Source organism: Rana temporaria, chromosome 2, assembly GCF_905171775.1.
Source record: "Rana temporaria chromosome 2, aRanTem1.1, whole genome shotgun sequence".
Taxonomy (NCBI): Eukaryota; Metazoa; Chordata; class Amphibia; order Anura; family Ranidae; genus Rana; species Rana temporaria.
The window spans coordinates 434,278,923-434,293,445 of NC_053490.1; the positions used below are offsets into that span (position 1 = coordinate 434,278,923).

At 41.3% G+C, this 14,523-nt stretch overlaps 1 protein-coding gene across 2 annotated transcripts in view; it reads left to right on the forward strand.

The window, feature by feature from the left end:
• Positions 1-248: 248 nt before the first annotated feature.
• NCBP3 (nuclear cap binding subunit 3) overlaps positions 249-14,523 on the forward strand; it is a 54,966-nt gene continuing 40,691 nt past the window's right edge. The window contains exons 1-3 of one of the 2 annotated variants that reach the window (XM_040338349.1): positions 249-639; positions 11,329-11,394; positions 12,852-12,957. In XM_040338349.1, the coding sequence (XP_040194283.1) occupies positions 424-639; positions 11,329-11,394; positions 12,852-12,957 (388 nt within the window). In that variant the 5' untranslated portion in view covers positions 249-423. The remainder of the gene's footprint in view (positions 640-11,328; positions 11,395-12,851; positions 12,958-14,523) is intronic. The other variant, XM_040338348.1, reaches the window with a different exon arrangement.

Consider the following 14,523-nt stretch of genomic DNA (forward strand, 5'->3'; position numbering starts at 1 on the left):
ATTCAGTTGTTCCAAACTTGTTCCAGGGAAATACCACAGCCATGGTATCAGCTCACTAGTCAAGGGACCAACATTTCTAAAAGGAGAACAACAATTTCCTTCCTCACGTCAGTTTCCCTTTATCCCTCGGGAATTGATACTATTCGGTCACCCTGGAAATCCCCAGACACAGCAGTCTTCCAACTCCCTCAGCTCCAGCACGCCACAGAACACCGCAATTGACAGCAGCGCACCACGTGACGCTCGTACGTCGCGACGCACAGACACCACTCCGCCACCAAGATGGCCGCCGCCGCCCCTTCACCTGCGGGTCATGTGCTGAGTTCTGTCTAGCCGGGGCAGCTCGCGCTCTATGACCGCCGGGAGGAAGGCGGAACGTCTGTGTGCTATCGCTCGCCTCGCCCACCAAGTCTGGCCGATGAGATGGCGGCGGTGCGGGGACTCCGGGTGTTGGTGAAGTCGGCGGCGGCTGGAGTTGTGAACGAGCCGGAGCCCATGGAGGTAGAAGAGGGAGAAGTAGAGGCCGTTCCGGACGCCATTCAGGACGCCGTTCAGGAGGCAGCTCAAGACGTCGCTCAGGACGTACCTCAGGACGTACAGGAAGGCAGCTCCCCCCGGGAGGTGGTGTCGGTGTGTGAGGTGAGGGGGGGATGGGGTACGTCGCCTGTCTGTGGTCATCTTCTGCACAGGCCATTCACTGCAGTGTGAGCCCCATGACTGGGCATAGGCAGAGCTGTGCCTGGCCTAAGGGGGGCATCTCTCCTCAGTAGGGATAGCAGCCCCTCTAGTCTGCCCCCTAGGGGGAGAGCAGCTGTGTGCACCGATCTCCCTCATATGTCTGGGCTCAGCTCTCCTCCATATATCACATCCACCTATATGCAGTTCTGGGTTACAGCCTCTGCCAGGTCTCATTATGGGCTGTGTCCCCAGCGAGATGGGGGCCTTATTCACAGACATGCGTCTATAGGACACTTCTGAATCCAAATAAATGTATTACGTGATTTATAAAGTCAAACCTTACCTTTTTTTATTTTATTTTTCATTTTAGATATTGTAAGGGAGGGTTATAACCCCTGTCAGGTGTCCCATTGGGGGGCGGGGGTCCTTCACTTCCTGTCTGATAGCCAAAACAGGAAGTGAGGAAATCAAATTAAAGGGGTTGTAAAGGTACAATTTGTATTTATTTTTTTCCCCCATAAATAGCTTCCTTTACCTCAGTGCAGTCCTCCTTCACTTACCTCATCCTTCCATTTTGCTTTTAAATGTCCTTATTTCTTCTGAGAAATCCTCACTTCCCGTTCTTCTGTCTGTAACTCCACACAGTAATGGGAGGCTTTCTCCCTGGTGTGGAGTGTCGTGCTCGCCCCCTACCTTGGACTACAGGAGAGTCAGGACACCCACTAACACACAGCTCCTTTCTCTATCTGCGTCCTGACTTTCCTGTAGTCCAAGGGAGGGGGAGAGCGAAACACTCCACACCAGGGAGAAAGCCTCCCATTACTGTGTGGAGTTACAGAGAGAAGAACAGGAAGTGAGGATTTTATAGAAGAAATAAGGACATTTAAAAGCAAAATGGAAGGATGAGGTAAGTGAAGGAGGACTGCACTAAGGTAAAGGAAGCTATTTAGGATTTTTTTTTTACCTTTACAACCCCTTCAAGACAATGCTTTGTCAGATCTTGCCCCCCCCCCCCCCCTCAAATTACTGTTGGGACAATCCAGAATTTGGGATTTTTTTTTCTTACTTTGTTTCAAGCTTCGTTCATATTGGTGAGCCTTCAGACATGACTTGAGTCACAGAATCGCAAGACAATGGCAATCACGTAGTTTTCAATGGTGTTCACATCAATGCAACTCAGCACAGCAATTTTGGAAAAGGATCCTGTGCTGCCTTGATGCAATTCCAGTGCAATTTTGGCTCCATAGAATATACAAACCACTTCAAAGTTGCACTACATGATCGCACTGAAAGTCGGGTCACAATCTGTTTGCAGCAGTGTGCATCTAGCCTTAGTGTTACAAAATCAGCAATAGTAAAATCAGTCTGCACACACAGTAAAGCATGCTTGTTATACTCACTGTGGAACCTAAGGGGTTAATCCTCTGCATTGTGTTAAAAAGCTGTTTGATCCTGTCTTCTCTGATCCTCTCCATCTTCCACTATTCCCAATCCATCTGATTAAACAGAGCCTTTGGAGTCACTCTGCACATGCTCAGTTTGGTGTGTGTATGTGTATATATATATATATATATATATATATATATATATATGTGTATATGTGTGTGTGTGTGTGTGTGTGTGTGTGTGTGTGTGTGTGTGTGTGTATATATATATGTATATATGTATGTATATATATATATATATATATATATATATATATATATATATATATATATATATATATATATAATTTATTTTTTCTCATGGGAGAGTGCATGTGATCAGCACAAGGCCAATCGGCACTGTCCAGACAGAGGGTCAGGGGTCCTGTAGCCCAATAGGACAGATCAGAATTTAAACTCCAAGCTTTAAACAGACACTGCAACTAACAAGACTAACTGCTGATGAGACACTATGACTCTCTAAGACCCTATACACACTATTAGATTTTCTGCAGATTTTTGTCTTTAGTTTTACCCAAACCATGTAATATGAAGTCAAACCTTTAAAGTGGTTGTAAACCCAATCTAAAAAAAAAACAACCCTGCAAGAGAAAGGCATACTAGCTCATTATGAATTGCTCAAACCACGTGTGGTTTGCATACCGTTTACATATGCGGGTGCTACTCACAAATGCGTTCGCTTCTGCGCGCAAGCTCGGCGACACTGGGCTTGTTTTCTGGCTCCTAACTTTTTTTAGCTGGCTCCTAGATTCCAAGCAAATTTGTCAAACCCTGTGCAGGTTTAGGAGATATCCTGGGTATCTACAGGTAAGCCTTATTATAGGCTTACCTGTAGCATAAAGTGGTTGTAAAGGGTTTACAACCACTTTAAGAGTTTCAATTTTGTATGCAATCAGGCAGGTCCTCGCACTATATGGTTTTGGTAAATCTGAATACAAAAATCTGCAGAAAATATAATAGTGTGTATGGGGCTTTAGATGCTCTTTGTATACCCAATGTTACTGACCTGTTAAGTAGTTGTTAAATTTTCTTCTAGTTCTTCCTTGTTAGTACGGCTTTTTTTTTTTTGCCCTGTCCCAACGTTTTTGAGATGTGCTGCCATCAATTTCAACAATATCTTATTTTTTTTCTTAAAGTGGTATATTTTCTCAGTTTTAATGTTTTTTATTGTAAATGCAATATGGGTTTGAGTTTTGCAAGTCATTGCATTCTGTTTTTATGTAGATTTTACACAGCATCCCAACTTTTTTTGGAACTGGGTTTGTACTTTAAGGACCAATTCACACCCAGAATGTGGTGTGAGAAAGCACATTTTGTGCACAGGTGCCAGTGGATTCTTAATGGTACCCCAAATGCAGTGCGTTTACAGGCACCAAATTGCATGGTGCCATAGTACTATGCGGTTTGATATATTTGTTTAAAAAAAAAAAGTAGTGCTTACACTAATTTCACGGTCCAGTGCATTTTTCAGCCCATTTAAACAAATAGGCTGTGAAGACACATCGGAACGCATGGAAAGTAATTTGCACAAATCCTCCCATCAACACACAGTGCTGACGGGAATCAGCAATTGTCTTCTCCTGGTCCTATCATCTGTAAACAAATTCTTTCTATTGTGGTGTATAAATATGGAGAATTATATAGGCTTTTGATCTATAGTAATCTGACTAAATGTAGACTCCATGTTTTTATTTTACTTCTGTGCTTCCTGATTGGTGCAGGTATGCTCATTTGCTTTTCATGGGAAGATGAGGTTGTGTATGTTCTGCTGCAGGCAGGTGGCTTTGGTGGATAACTAGTAAATGATCCGATGTCAACAATTGCACGGCACTCATTTTGTTGTGAATAACAAACGCTAAGTGATGTTTGACACGGTATGGAGTTGTGTAAAAAATTTACAAGAAACTTATTTATTTATTTTCTCCTCCATTGCATATGTTTTCTTTACTTACAGTTGTGTTCAAAAGTTTGCTTACCCAGGCAGATATCATAACATTTTTGCATTGATGTTGAAAATATGACTGATATTGCCAAACTGTCTTTAAAGTGGAGTTCCGCCCAAAAGTGGAACTTCCGCTTTAAGGCCTCCTCCCTGGCACCTGTTCTGTGGAGGGATGGGACTTGCTAGGAGGAAAGATCGATCAGCGTTCATACTTAGTATATGTCCTCCTCCCTGAGAAAACCAGGATCTGTGTGTTTACACACACAGATCAAGGTTGTCGCTCTGTCGCGTGCGATCGCAGGTGCCCGGCAGTCATCCGAGTCTGCTGGGCACTCGCTCCGGCGGGTCTAGTGGCCCAAAGGTGAAGTGAGGTAATGTAGTTTCGCCCAGGGGAGAAAACCTGCCGCAGTTAAACTACGGCGGCCAGTCCAGAAGAGGTTAGCACTTTAAAGAGTAACTCCACTTTTCTGACAACATTCTGTGTATAGAATGCCTCCTGGTAGCCATATTGTATTTTACAGAAAATTACAGAGCTGCAGATTGAAAAGAAAGGTTCATTTTTAATAACCTTCAATAACATTATGGCTTATGTCACAGTTGTATATGCTATATCACTTTTTTCCTTCATTGCTATTTTTTTCCTGATAAAAGTAGCGTTTGTTTTTCATGATCGGTCATATTTTCAGTATCGATGCCAAAATTTTAAAAATGTTGCCAGAGTATGCAAACTTTTGAGCACAATTGTACTTATTTGGTAATAGTTATATCTAAATCCAATTGGGAAGTCTGCATTTCCCATAAGGATGCCATAAGGACACGTAATGACAGCCCACTTTGTATGTAATGATTATCCTTTTACCTAAATGTAATGATTTAAACTGAAAGTTCTCTTGTGTTGTGTGTGTTTTTTTTGTTTTGTTTTTTTGATACACTTAACACATCTTAAGATCTTGTAACGCTCTTCATTGAATATCCTAAGATCGTTACATAGTTTTTGACAACACCAGGCTTGCCTTTTGTTTTTAAGAACATTGAGTAGCATGAACATTTTGTCTGGCATGTTTTGTATGGTTGTTTGCTCTGCAGCAGTCATTTACCAATTTTGAACTGCTGACTGTTTACTCAATTATGATTATCTACAGAATTATCTGTTGAACTTCTTTCAGCTCTGTTTATCATCACTAATAAGGAATATAGCAAGTTGCTGTTTACAAGTTTATAAAATTTGTAGCAGCATCTTCAAAAATACTTTATTTCATACATATCTCTCCTCTTATCAGTTCATATGTTTTGTTGTCTTTAAAGTGTACTAAATACACAACAGTAAAATCCGCCTATATATGCAGTAAAGCATGCTTGTTTTACTCGCTGTGGAAGGGGTTAATCTTACACACTGTGTAAAATGCTGTTTGATACTGTCTTCTCCGATTCTCCCCTTTTACTGTCCCCAGTCAATCTCCCGATAAAACACAGCTTTGGGAGCAATCTGCACATGCTCAGTTTGTGTATTGCTAGATTTTATTTTTTTTCTTGGGAGGGTGCATGTGATCTGCACAGGGCCAATCCGCACTGTCCAGACAGCATGTCAGGGGTCCTGCATCCTTATAGATCAATCAGAGTAGAATAAAAACTCCTACAAGCTTTAACCAGACACCGATAGAATTCACAAGACTGATATAACTGCTGTTGAGAAACGGTATTTAGTAGAGATGCACCGAAATTTCAGCCGCCAAAACATAGCAGATGAAAATGATGTTATTGGCATTTTGCTGTTAATGACACCGAAATACCCACATGATTTTGCTGCGATTTTACTGTGCTTATGGTGTGTTTTTCATAGGTCACGTGACTCAAAAACCATAACAAGTGTGCGTTATTGATGCGTTCTTTTTTTAACACCACAATGGAGGCACAACAGACCCGTGTGAAGACATGCATAGAATTTAACCACTTCCCGACCGCCGCATGTATATGTACGTCGGCAGAATGGTACGTACAGGCACATTGGCGTACCTGTACGTCCCTGCCTAGACGTGGGTCGGGGGTCCGATCGGGATTCCTGCGGGGAGCGATCCGGGACGACGGCGCGGCTATTCGTTTATAGCCACCCCGTCGCGATCGCTCCCCGGAGCTGAAGAACGGGGAGAGCCGTATGTAAACACGGCTTCCCGTGCTTCACTGTGGCGCTGCATCGATCGAGTGATCCCTTTTATAGGGAGACTCGATCGATGACGCAGTTCTACAGCCACACCCCCCTACAGTTGTAAACACACACTAGGTGAACCCTAACTCCTACAGCGCCCCCTGTGGTTAACTCCCAAACTGCAACTGTCATTTTCACAATAAACAATGCAATTTAAATGCATTTTTTGCTGTGAAAATGACAATGGTCCCAAAAATGTGTCAAAAGTGTCCGCCATAATGTCGCAGTCACGGAAAAAATTGCTGATCGCCGCCATTAGTAGTAAAAAAATAAATAATAAAAATACAATAAAACTATCCCCTATTTTGTAAACGCTATAGATTTTGCGCAAACCAATCGATAAACGCTTATTGCGATTTTTTTTTTTTTTTTTACCAAAAATAGGTAGAAGAATACGTATCGGCATAAACGGAGGAATTTTTTTTTTTATATATATTTTTGGGGGAAATTTATTATAGCAAAAAGTAAAAAATATTGCATTTTTTTTTCAAAATTGTCGCTCTATTTTTGTTTTTAGCGCAAAAAATAAAAAACGCAGAGGTGATCAAATACCACCAAAAGAAAGCTCTATTTGTGGGGAAAAAAGGACGCCAATGTTGTTTGGAAGCCACGTCGCAAGACCACGCAATTGTCTGTTAAAGCGACGCAGTGCCGAATTGTAAAAACCCCTTGGGTCATGTAGCAGCATATTGGTCCGGTCCTTAAGTGGTTAAAGGGATAAAAAAAAATTTTTGCTGAACGTGCCAATAATGGCAGACTAATATATATATATATATATATATATATATATATATATATATATATATATATATATATATATATATATATATATATATATATATATATATATATATATATATATATATATATATATATATATATATATATATATTGTATGTATATTTTATTGAAAAAAAATCGGTTTTGGGCCAAGTGCATCCTGCATTTTTGGTTTTGCCACCAAAATTTCCATTCAGTACACCTCGTATTTAGCAGTTTATATTTACTAAAAGAATTGCATTTCCATGTTCTGTGTACTGTGGGAGATCCGATACAGTGAATCCTGGGTTTAGTAACTCTTAAGTGGTCTACACCCATATGCATAGGATGACTATCATCCAATTTGGGTAGGCCCAACAACATTCTGACATCTCTGGGCAACACTAGATACCCCTGGCTAATCTCAGAAAGGAGGCTGAATTGCAGAAGTTTGATCCCTTTCCCAGATTACGTTTTTTGCTGGGAGTGTCTGGCTGTTTTTTTGTCTCCGTGTTCCACAGTTGTAAACGTGTAATCCCAGAAAGCCAAGAGAGGAGCCTCAGGGGAATTGAATCGCAAGGAAATTACCAAACACTCCTGTAATTTGTAGCCATCTTTGAGTTGGTCCAGGAGTTGAAAAGATTGTTGCATGATCCATCCAGCTTGAAACTGAACAAAAATTAAGGAGTGTGGACACTAAAGCTAGTCATACATGGCTAGATGTCTCTCATTCAGCTACGTGGGTAGAGAAGTTGGCACCTCTCGTTATTGTATTCAAGCAGCATCTATAGATGCTTGAAGACCTAAACAGACCCTTCCTCGGATGTAGTGAGCGTTTAGCTGTCAATTTTTCACCCAGCCGTGTCAATTTTTATCATCTTTCTTTAGAACTTTTAGCAAAATACAATCTGCTGTAAAAAGGAAATCAAAGAAAAAAAATGCCACCACATTATAGGGGAAGGCCCCAAACATATAGTCCTAGGCAAACAAAACCTATTAAGAGAGAAATACCGACATATACAAATAAACAGCTATAGTGCATATATAAAAGGTACACATTGCCAGGGTTCACCTTGTTATCGAGACTGCATTGCGCAGTTCAAGTCGGAATTGAGAAAAACACGAAAAGTATTATGGGAAAGGAACGAGGAACACAATCTGGTTTATATGCCAAATCCAAAACGGGCCGCCCCTAGAGCAAAAAAAAAATCTTCCAAGTGGGGAAACGTTCTGTTCTACATGGATTTTGAAATCAAGTTTGGTCAAGGCTGATGGCTTTTCAGTAAATGCACTCTGATTGGAAAATTTAAGATTGTAAGGTTCTTCCACACCACCTTCAATCGCAGAGTGCACTGCATTCAGTGAGTTGAGGCTTTTTTTTTTTTTTTAACTGAAGGAGGCTTCACACCTCAGTAATGATTTTATGCATGTTTACCCAAGTTACAAGCTGGTGCCTATTCAAGTGAAGATTTCTGACACATATTGCCCTGAAAAAGCATTCACACCCCTGGAAGTTTTCCAAATTTTGTCATGTTATAAAACTAAAAACGTAAATGTATTTTATTGGGATTTAATGTGATGGACCCACACGAAGTGGAAGGAAAAGGATTTTTTTTTCCCTAAATGGCATCCTTTACCTTAGTGCAGTCCTCCTTCACTTACCTCATCCTTCGATTTTGCTTTTAAATGTCCTTATTTCTTCTGAGAAATCCTCACTTCCTGTACTTCTGTCTGTAACTACACACAGTAATGCAAGGCTTTATCCCTGGTGTGGAGAAAGCCTCTTGAGGGGGCGAGCAGGCAAGTCAGGACACTCTCTACTTTGCAGATAGACAGGAGCTGTGTGTTAGTGGGTGTCCTGACACTCCTGCTCTCCCGTAGTCCAAGGGAGGGGGCGAGCACGACACTCCACACCAGGGAGAAAGTCTTGCATTACTGTGTGTAGTTACAGGCAGAAGAACAGGAAGTGAGGTTTTCTCAGAAGAAATAAGGACATTTAAAAGCAAAATCGAATGATTAGGTAAGAGAAGGAGGACTGCACTAAGGTAAAGGAAGCTATTTAAGGTAAACATTTTTACCTTTTACAACCCCTTTTAAGTAAATCATTTTCCCCACACCTGCACTGCTAAATGCCACTCTGCTGTGAATCTTCCTCCCTGAAGTGTCTTTTCAAAACGGGCGCTTTCTGGAATGTTGATTTCCTGTGTCTCCTGAAGTGCTTAACCTCTTCCCGGCCTATAGGAGAATGATGGCCGGGCAGTGGCTCAGTTATTCTGACTGGATGTCATATGACGTCCAGCAGGATAATGGCTGCGACGATCGGTGGTGCGGTGTGTCAGTCTGATGCACCACTACACCGATCTTGGTAAAGAGCCTCCAATAGAAGCTCTTTACCATGTGATCAGCCATGTCCAGTCACAGCTGATCACCATGTGAACAGGAAGAGTCATTGATCGGCTTTTCCTCACTCGCGTCTGACAGGCGCGAGGAGAGACGATCAGCTGCTCTCCTGACAGGGGGGTGTCTGTGCTGATTTTTTTATCAGCGCAAACCCCCCCCCCTCTTGGATGCCTGCCCAGGACCACCAGGATGCCGCAATGGACCACCAGGGTTGGCCATCCACTCTGGACCACCAGGTATGCCACCTAGACCACCAGGAAAATGCCACCAGGAAAATGCCAATCAGTGCCCAGGCAGCTGCCTATCGGTGCCCATCCCCAATGCCTGCCAGTGCCAGCAGTGCTGCCTATCAGTGGCACTCAGTACCCATCAGTGCAGCCTTTGAGTGCCCACCACTGCTGCCTTATCAGAGAAGGAGAAAACATACTTATTTACAACATTTCATAACGGAAACAAAATACTTTTTTTTCTTTCTTTCAATTTTTTTTTTATTTGTTTAGCAAAATTATAAAAACCACAGCAGTGATAAAATGCCACCAAAATAAAGCTCTATTTGTGGTAACAAAATGAAAAATGTTGTTTGTGTACAATGTAACATGACCGCGCGATTGTCATTTAAACAGCGACAGTGCTGAAATCTGAAAATTGATTTGGGCAGGAAGGGGGTGTAAGTGCCTGGTATTGAAGTGATTAAAGTGAAATTCCAGCTTAAACCTAAATGGTCTTAAAGTGTCTATAAAGGCTAAACCTTTTATTCTCAGCTCACCCCCAGCCCCCTTCACTCACCTGAGCTCAATCTCAATCCAGTGCTGTGCGCAAGAAAAGCAGAGCTGCTCGCTCTCCACATAGGACATGGAGGCAGCAGAGTGATCCACTGGCTCCTGTTCTTAATCAAATACTGTGTGGGGCTGAGCCTCACTGTGTGAATAGACAAGACTGGCTTGCTATGGGGGCACTCTGAAGGGAGTAGGAGCCAGCCCAGAGCGCTGACTGGGGACCCCAGAAGAGATTTGCACATAAGTATAAAATGTTTGTTAAAAAAATAAAAACCTTTACAATCGCTTTAAAGATGTCTCCTCCCAACCCCCCCCAACACCGATGCTGACCTGTGTAAAAAAGATGTGTATGGTTATCTATTTGTAGCCCACTCTGGTCATAGTATCCCCTGGATCAGCATGCGGCTCCTGCAGGGGAGAGGAGAGTGCGTTTGACGCCGGTTGATAAATCCTGAAGCAGTGACGACGCCCATAGGCTCTTTTGGCCCATCTGTTGCCTGTGCTCCCTCCTCCCCCTGCAGCCACCACTGGCTGACACGGGGGTCGAATCATGTGACTGGACCGGAGCGTAAAAAGTATAGGCAGCTTTCTTACACAGGTTAGTCTGCATAGCTGTTGGGAGGGGGGGGGGGCATTTTTAATGCTAGTTAGGTTTAGGCTGGAATTGCACTTTAATGTTTCTTTCAGCTGACCCTCATGTCACTTTAGAATACAGGAGGTTGGCGGTACTACTTCTCATTCATTGTCCAGTTACAAGCTGAGGCTGGTCCTAGGCTTTGCTGCTGCAATGTATTGCAGTCTGCCTATAAGTCTAAGGTGAGCTGTGTGGCAGGGGTGCCTAGATCACAAGTCAAACAGCCCAAACATGTAATGGTCTTGTTCAGCTTTAATGACCATCTACCTAAAAGTGAATGCTTCAATATTACAGAATCATTTTTTCAGTAGTCTTGCATAGGCAGAATGCAGAGTGATTAGTGTGGTTTTATTCATGTATGTCGTACAGGGAGATGTTTTATCAGGAAGTGGTTCAACTTCCCATAAGACTGATATCCTGTGATCTTTATAACTGTATGAATCATCAAAGTGATCTGAGTTTGGTATTTTTTTTTTTTTTTTTTCATATAGGATAACATCAGGAGGTATGAAAATAAAGCTGGGACCTTTATCACTGGCATTGATGTCACTTCCAAGGTAAACTTTTTACTGTGCATGTTTAAAGTGGTTCTACAAAAAATATTGGCCGACTGAAACGGTTCATGTGCTGTATCTTTAAATCTGACAAACTTCAGTATAAGGCTAAACGTACGTTCAGAGGCAGTTGGATGCTTTTTTTTCAACTGCCCCTAAACTCATTCAATGTTATCCTATGTGACCATGTACACAGTCTCATTTATTGACGTTTTTAGGTAGTTGCGTTTAACAGCGTTTCTTTGAAAGCAAAAAATGGGTTCAGACGCAGAAGATTTACATGTTTCAGGTAGCCTGCGTTTAGCCGCAATTCATTTATAGGCGTGTTTGACCATTTAAAATAAAAAAAGTTATATATATTTTTTTTTTAAACGCGGCATGTAAACATGGCAAAACAGACGTTTTAAACATAGTTTACTATCTGTCAAGTTAAATCGTTCAGAAGCAGTGGTAAAAACGTTCCGTGTACATGGAGCCTTTAAGTCAATTCGTAAGAATACTGACTTTTTGGGGCCTTGCGGGGTGCCTTCTTAAGGACAATCTGTCACCTTGATGAAGGGATACTCCGGGCCCCTTAAATGTTGGTCTTTTATGATGAATATGTCATTGTCTTTACAATAAATATGTTCTGCAGGGAACGGCAGTGATTGGAACCATGTATGGGCAGGCTGATTGCACTAAAGTTGATTGAGCAACCTAGGTACAGCCAGCCGCGATTATTGCCAGTGGCTATAGCCGCTAGCAATAATCATTGTGTGTTCTCCCGGCAGACAGCTCTCTGTGCCAACACCCATCCCAGCCAGGACAACAAAATAGCTTTGCGGGAGGGATTTCCCTATTAACACTGACACTGTTGATGGGGGAATTGAGCAATTTTTTTTCTTTTTTCTTTGCTGCAATCCAGGGTGGATTTGATTTAAAGCAGAGGTCCCGCAAAAAAAAAGCTTGGATTCATCGAATGAGTTTACCAAAAATTTAAATATTGCAGAATATACAGCCTCATGCTACATAACTTGGCTCCATTTCATGCTGAAAAAACTAAATAATGTCTCTTAAATAGAATACTATCTTTGGATAGATTTTTACTCTAAAAGCATTTTACTAAAACGTGTAATTTGTACTATGTTTAATAGAATCCCTGTCGGTATTATGATTTGGCAAATGCATATCAGAATTATTCTGTTTACTGTATATTAGCCTCATATAATGTAATACATTGTGCCTCTTTCTAAAGCATTGTGCTTTTTAATGATTTGACCATCTTTAGTAGTCCTAGCACATTACCTTTGTTTTAGGTGTGTGTGTGTGTGTGTGTTGTGTTTTTTTGTTTTTTTTTAAGTATACTCTTCTGCTATGACTTGGCATATAAATTTGTCTCTGAAAATGACACGGCACATTAAGCAGTGGAATTGTCTGGTTCATAAGCAGTCTTAATTTTAAATGGCTTTTCGTTTCTACAGGAAGCCATTGAGAAAAAAGAACAGAGAGCAAAGAGGTTTCATTTTCGTGCAGAAGTCAGTGACAATCAGAGGAATGTCGTACTGGATAGAGACATGATGAGAAAAGGTAAATAATTTCCTTCACACTTGTATGTGAATGTACACTTTGCATTCAGCACTCCATATTCATGCTGCATGTGTATGTAGCCAGCGTGATGTTTCCCTGTAGAGCTATGGTGTTATCGAAACTTGATTATAGTGCTGCTTTGCACTAGCAACCCCAGTTGACTACTTTAAAGTGACCCTGTACTCCGTAGTAAGTTCTGCCTCGGACCAGACTTCAGACAACTTTATGGATTAGCTACCATTCCATTGTTTGACAATTTTTGCAATCTCATTGGATGGAGATATAAAGCACAGAAGGGAATTCCTGGTTAATAAAGGTAATAGCAAACATGTTGTGGTATCTGCTTTTAGACAAGGAGTATGCTACAGGTGAACTCTAATCTTATGCCTTGCAAATTTATTTTGGTTCAGTAACTTAGAAGGGTACTAAAAGTAAATGTTGTGCTGCTTAAGCTGTTAAGCAAGCAGCGGGAGTTTAATTTATCCACCTATGAGCATTGACAAAATATCTTATGGATATATGCTTAAAGTGGAAGTAAACTTCCATCACTGAATTTTACCTATAGGTAAGCCTATAATAAGGCTAACCTATAAGTAATGTAAATATCTCCTAAACGTGCACCGTTTAGGAGATATTTACTCTGCATGCAGCCAATGACATCACTGGCGCATGTGCTCTGAAGGAACAGCCTCCGTGTGAAACGTGTGTACATTTTAGAAGTGTAAAAATATTTATGAACAAAGCAAACAAAAGTTTATAAAATAAAAGTAAATAAAAATCGGCAGGAAAATAGGCAGATAAACAAAGAAACCATTTAATAAAAAACAAAAAAATATTTTTTCTTTTACGTCACAAGGTTGCTTTAAACCCCTTTCACACTGAGGTGCTTTTCGGCACTTTCCTGCTAAAAAAAAGCACCTGAAAACCCATTAATATCAATGGATGCTTTGACACTGGGTTGGTGCGCTCAAAAATGCCCCTGTCCTTTGAAATGAATGGGAAGAGCTTCAAAAGTGCCACAAAAATGGTTCTTTTGAGAAACAAAAGTGCTTGGTTGAAAAACGCTGCAAAAACGCTTGACAATTTTTATGAGCAGTTTACGTTCGCTTCAGTGTGAAAGGGGTCTTAAACTGACTTTATTTGCAGAGCAGAGTTCATCCCTTTGATCTGTAAGGCTCCATTCATATCTTGGTGTATTGGGGCGACAATCGTGGTAAAATCGCGCAGATAGAATAGCGGGACGTCTCTTTTGGGTGACAGGCGTCCTGCGATCCTGTTTGTGCGATTTTTCCACGATTGTCACCTTCCGAATCGTGGTAAAATAAAACTGTTTGAGGTGCTATTGAAATTGATTTTCTGCTATTGCTAATCGCAGAGATTCCACCCACAAATCGATACACGGAGTTGTGAACGCAACCTAAATGAATAAACGGAAGGACAGATAAGATGCAATGTTTATTTTTTATCTGTCTTTCAGGGGCTGAGCAATGTTGTTAACATTGGCTGCTGCTTTATTTTTTTTGACAGCTGTCAGCAGGGGAACAACTAACAGATGAAATAACTGAG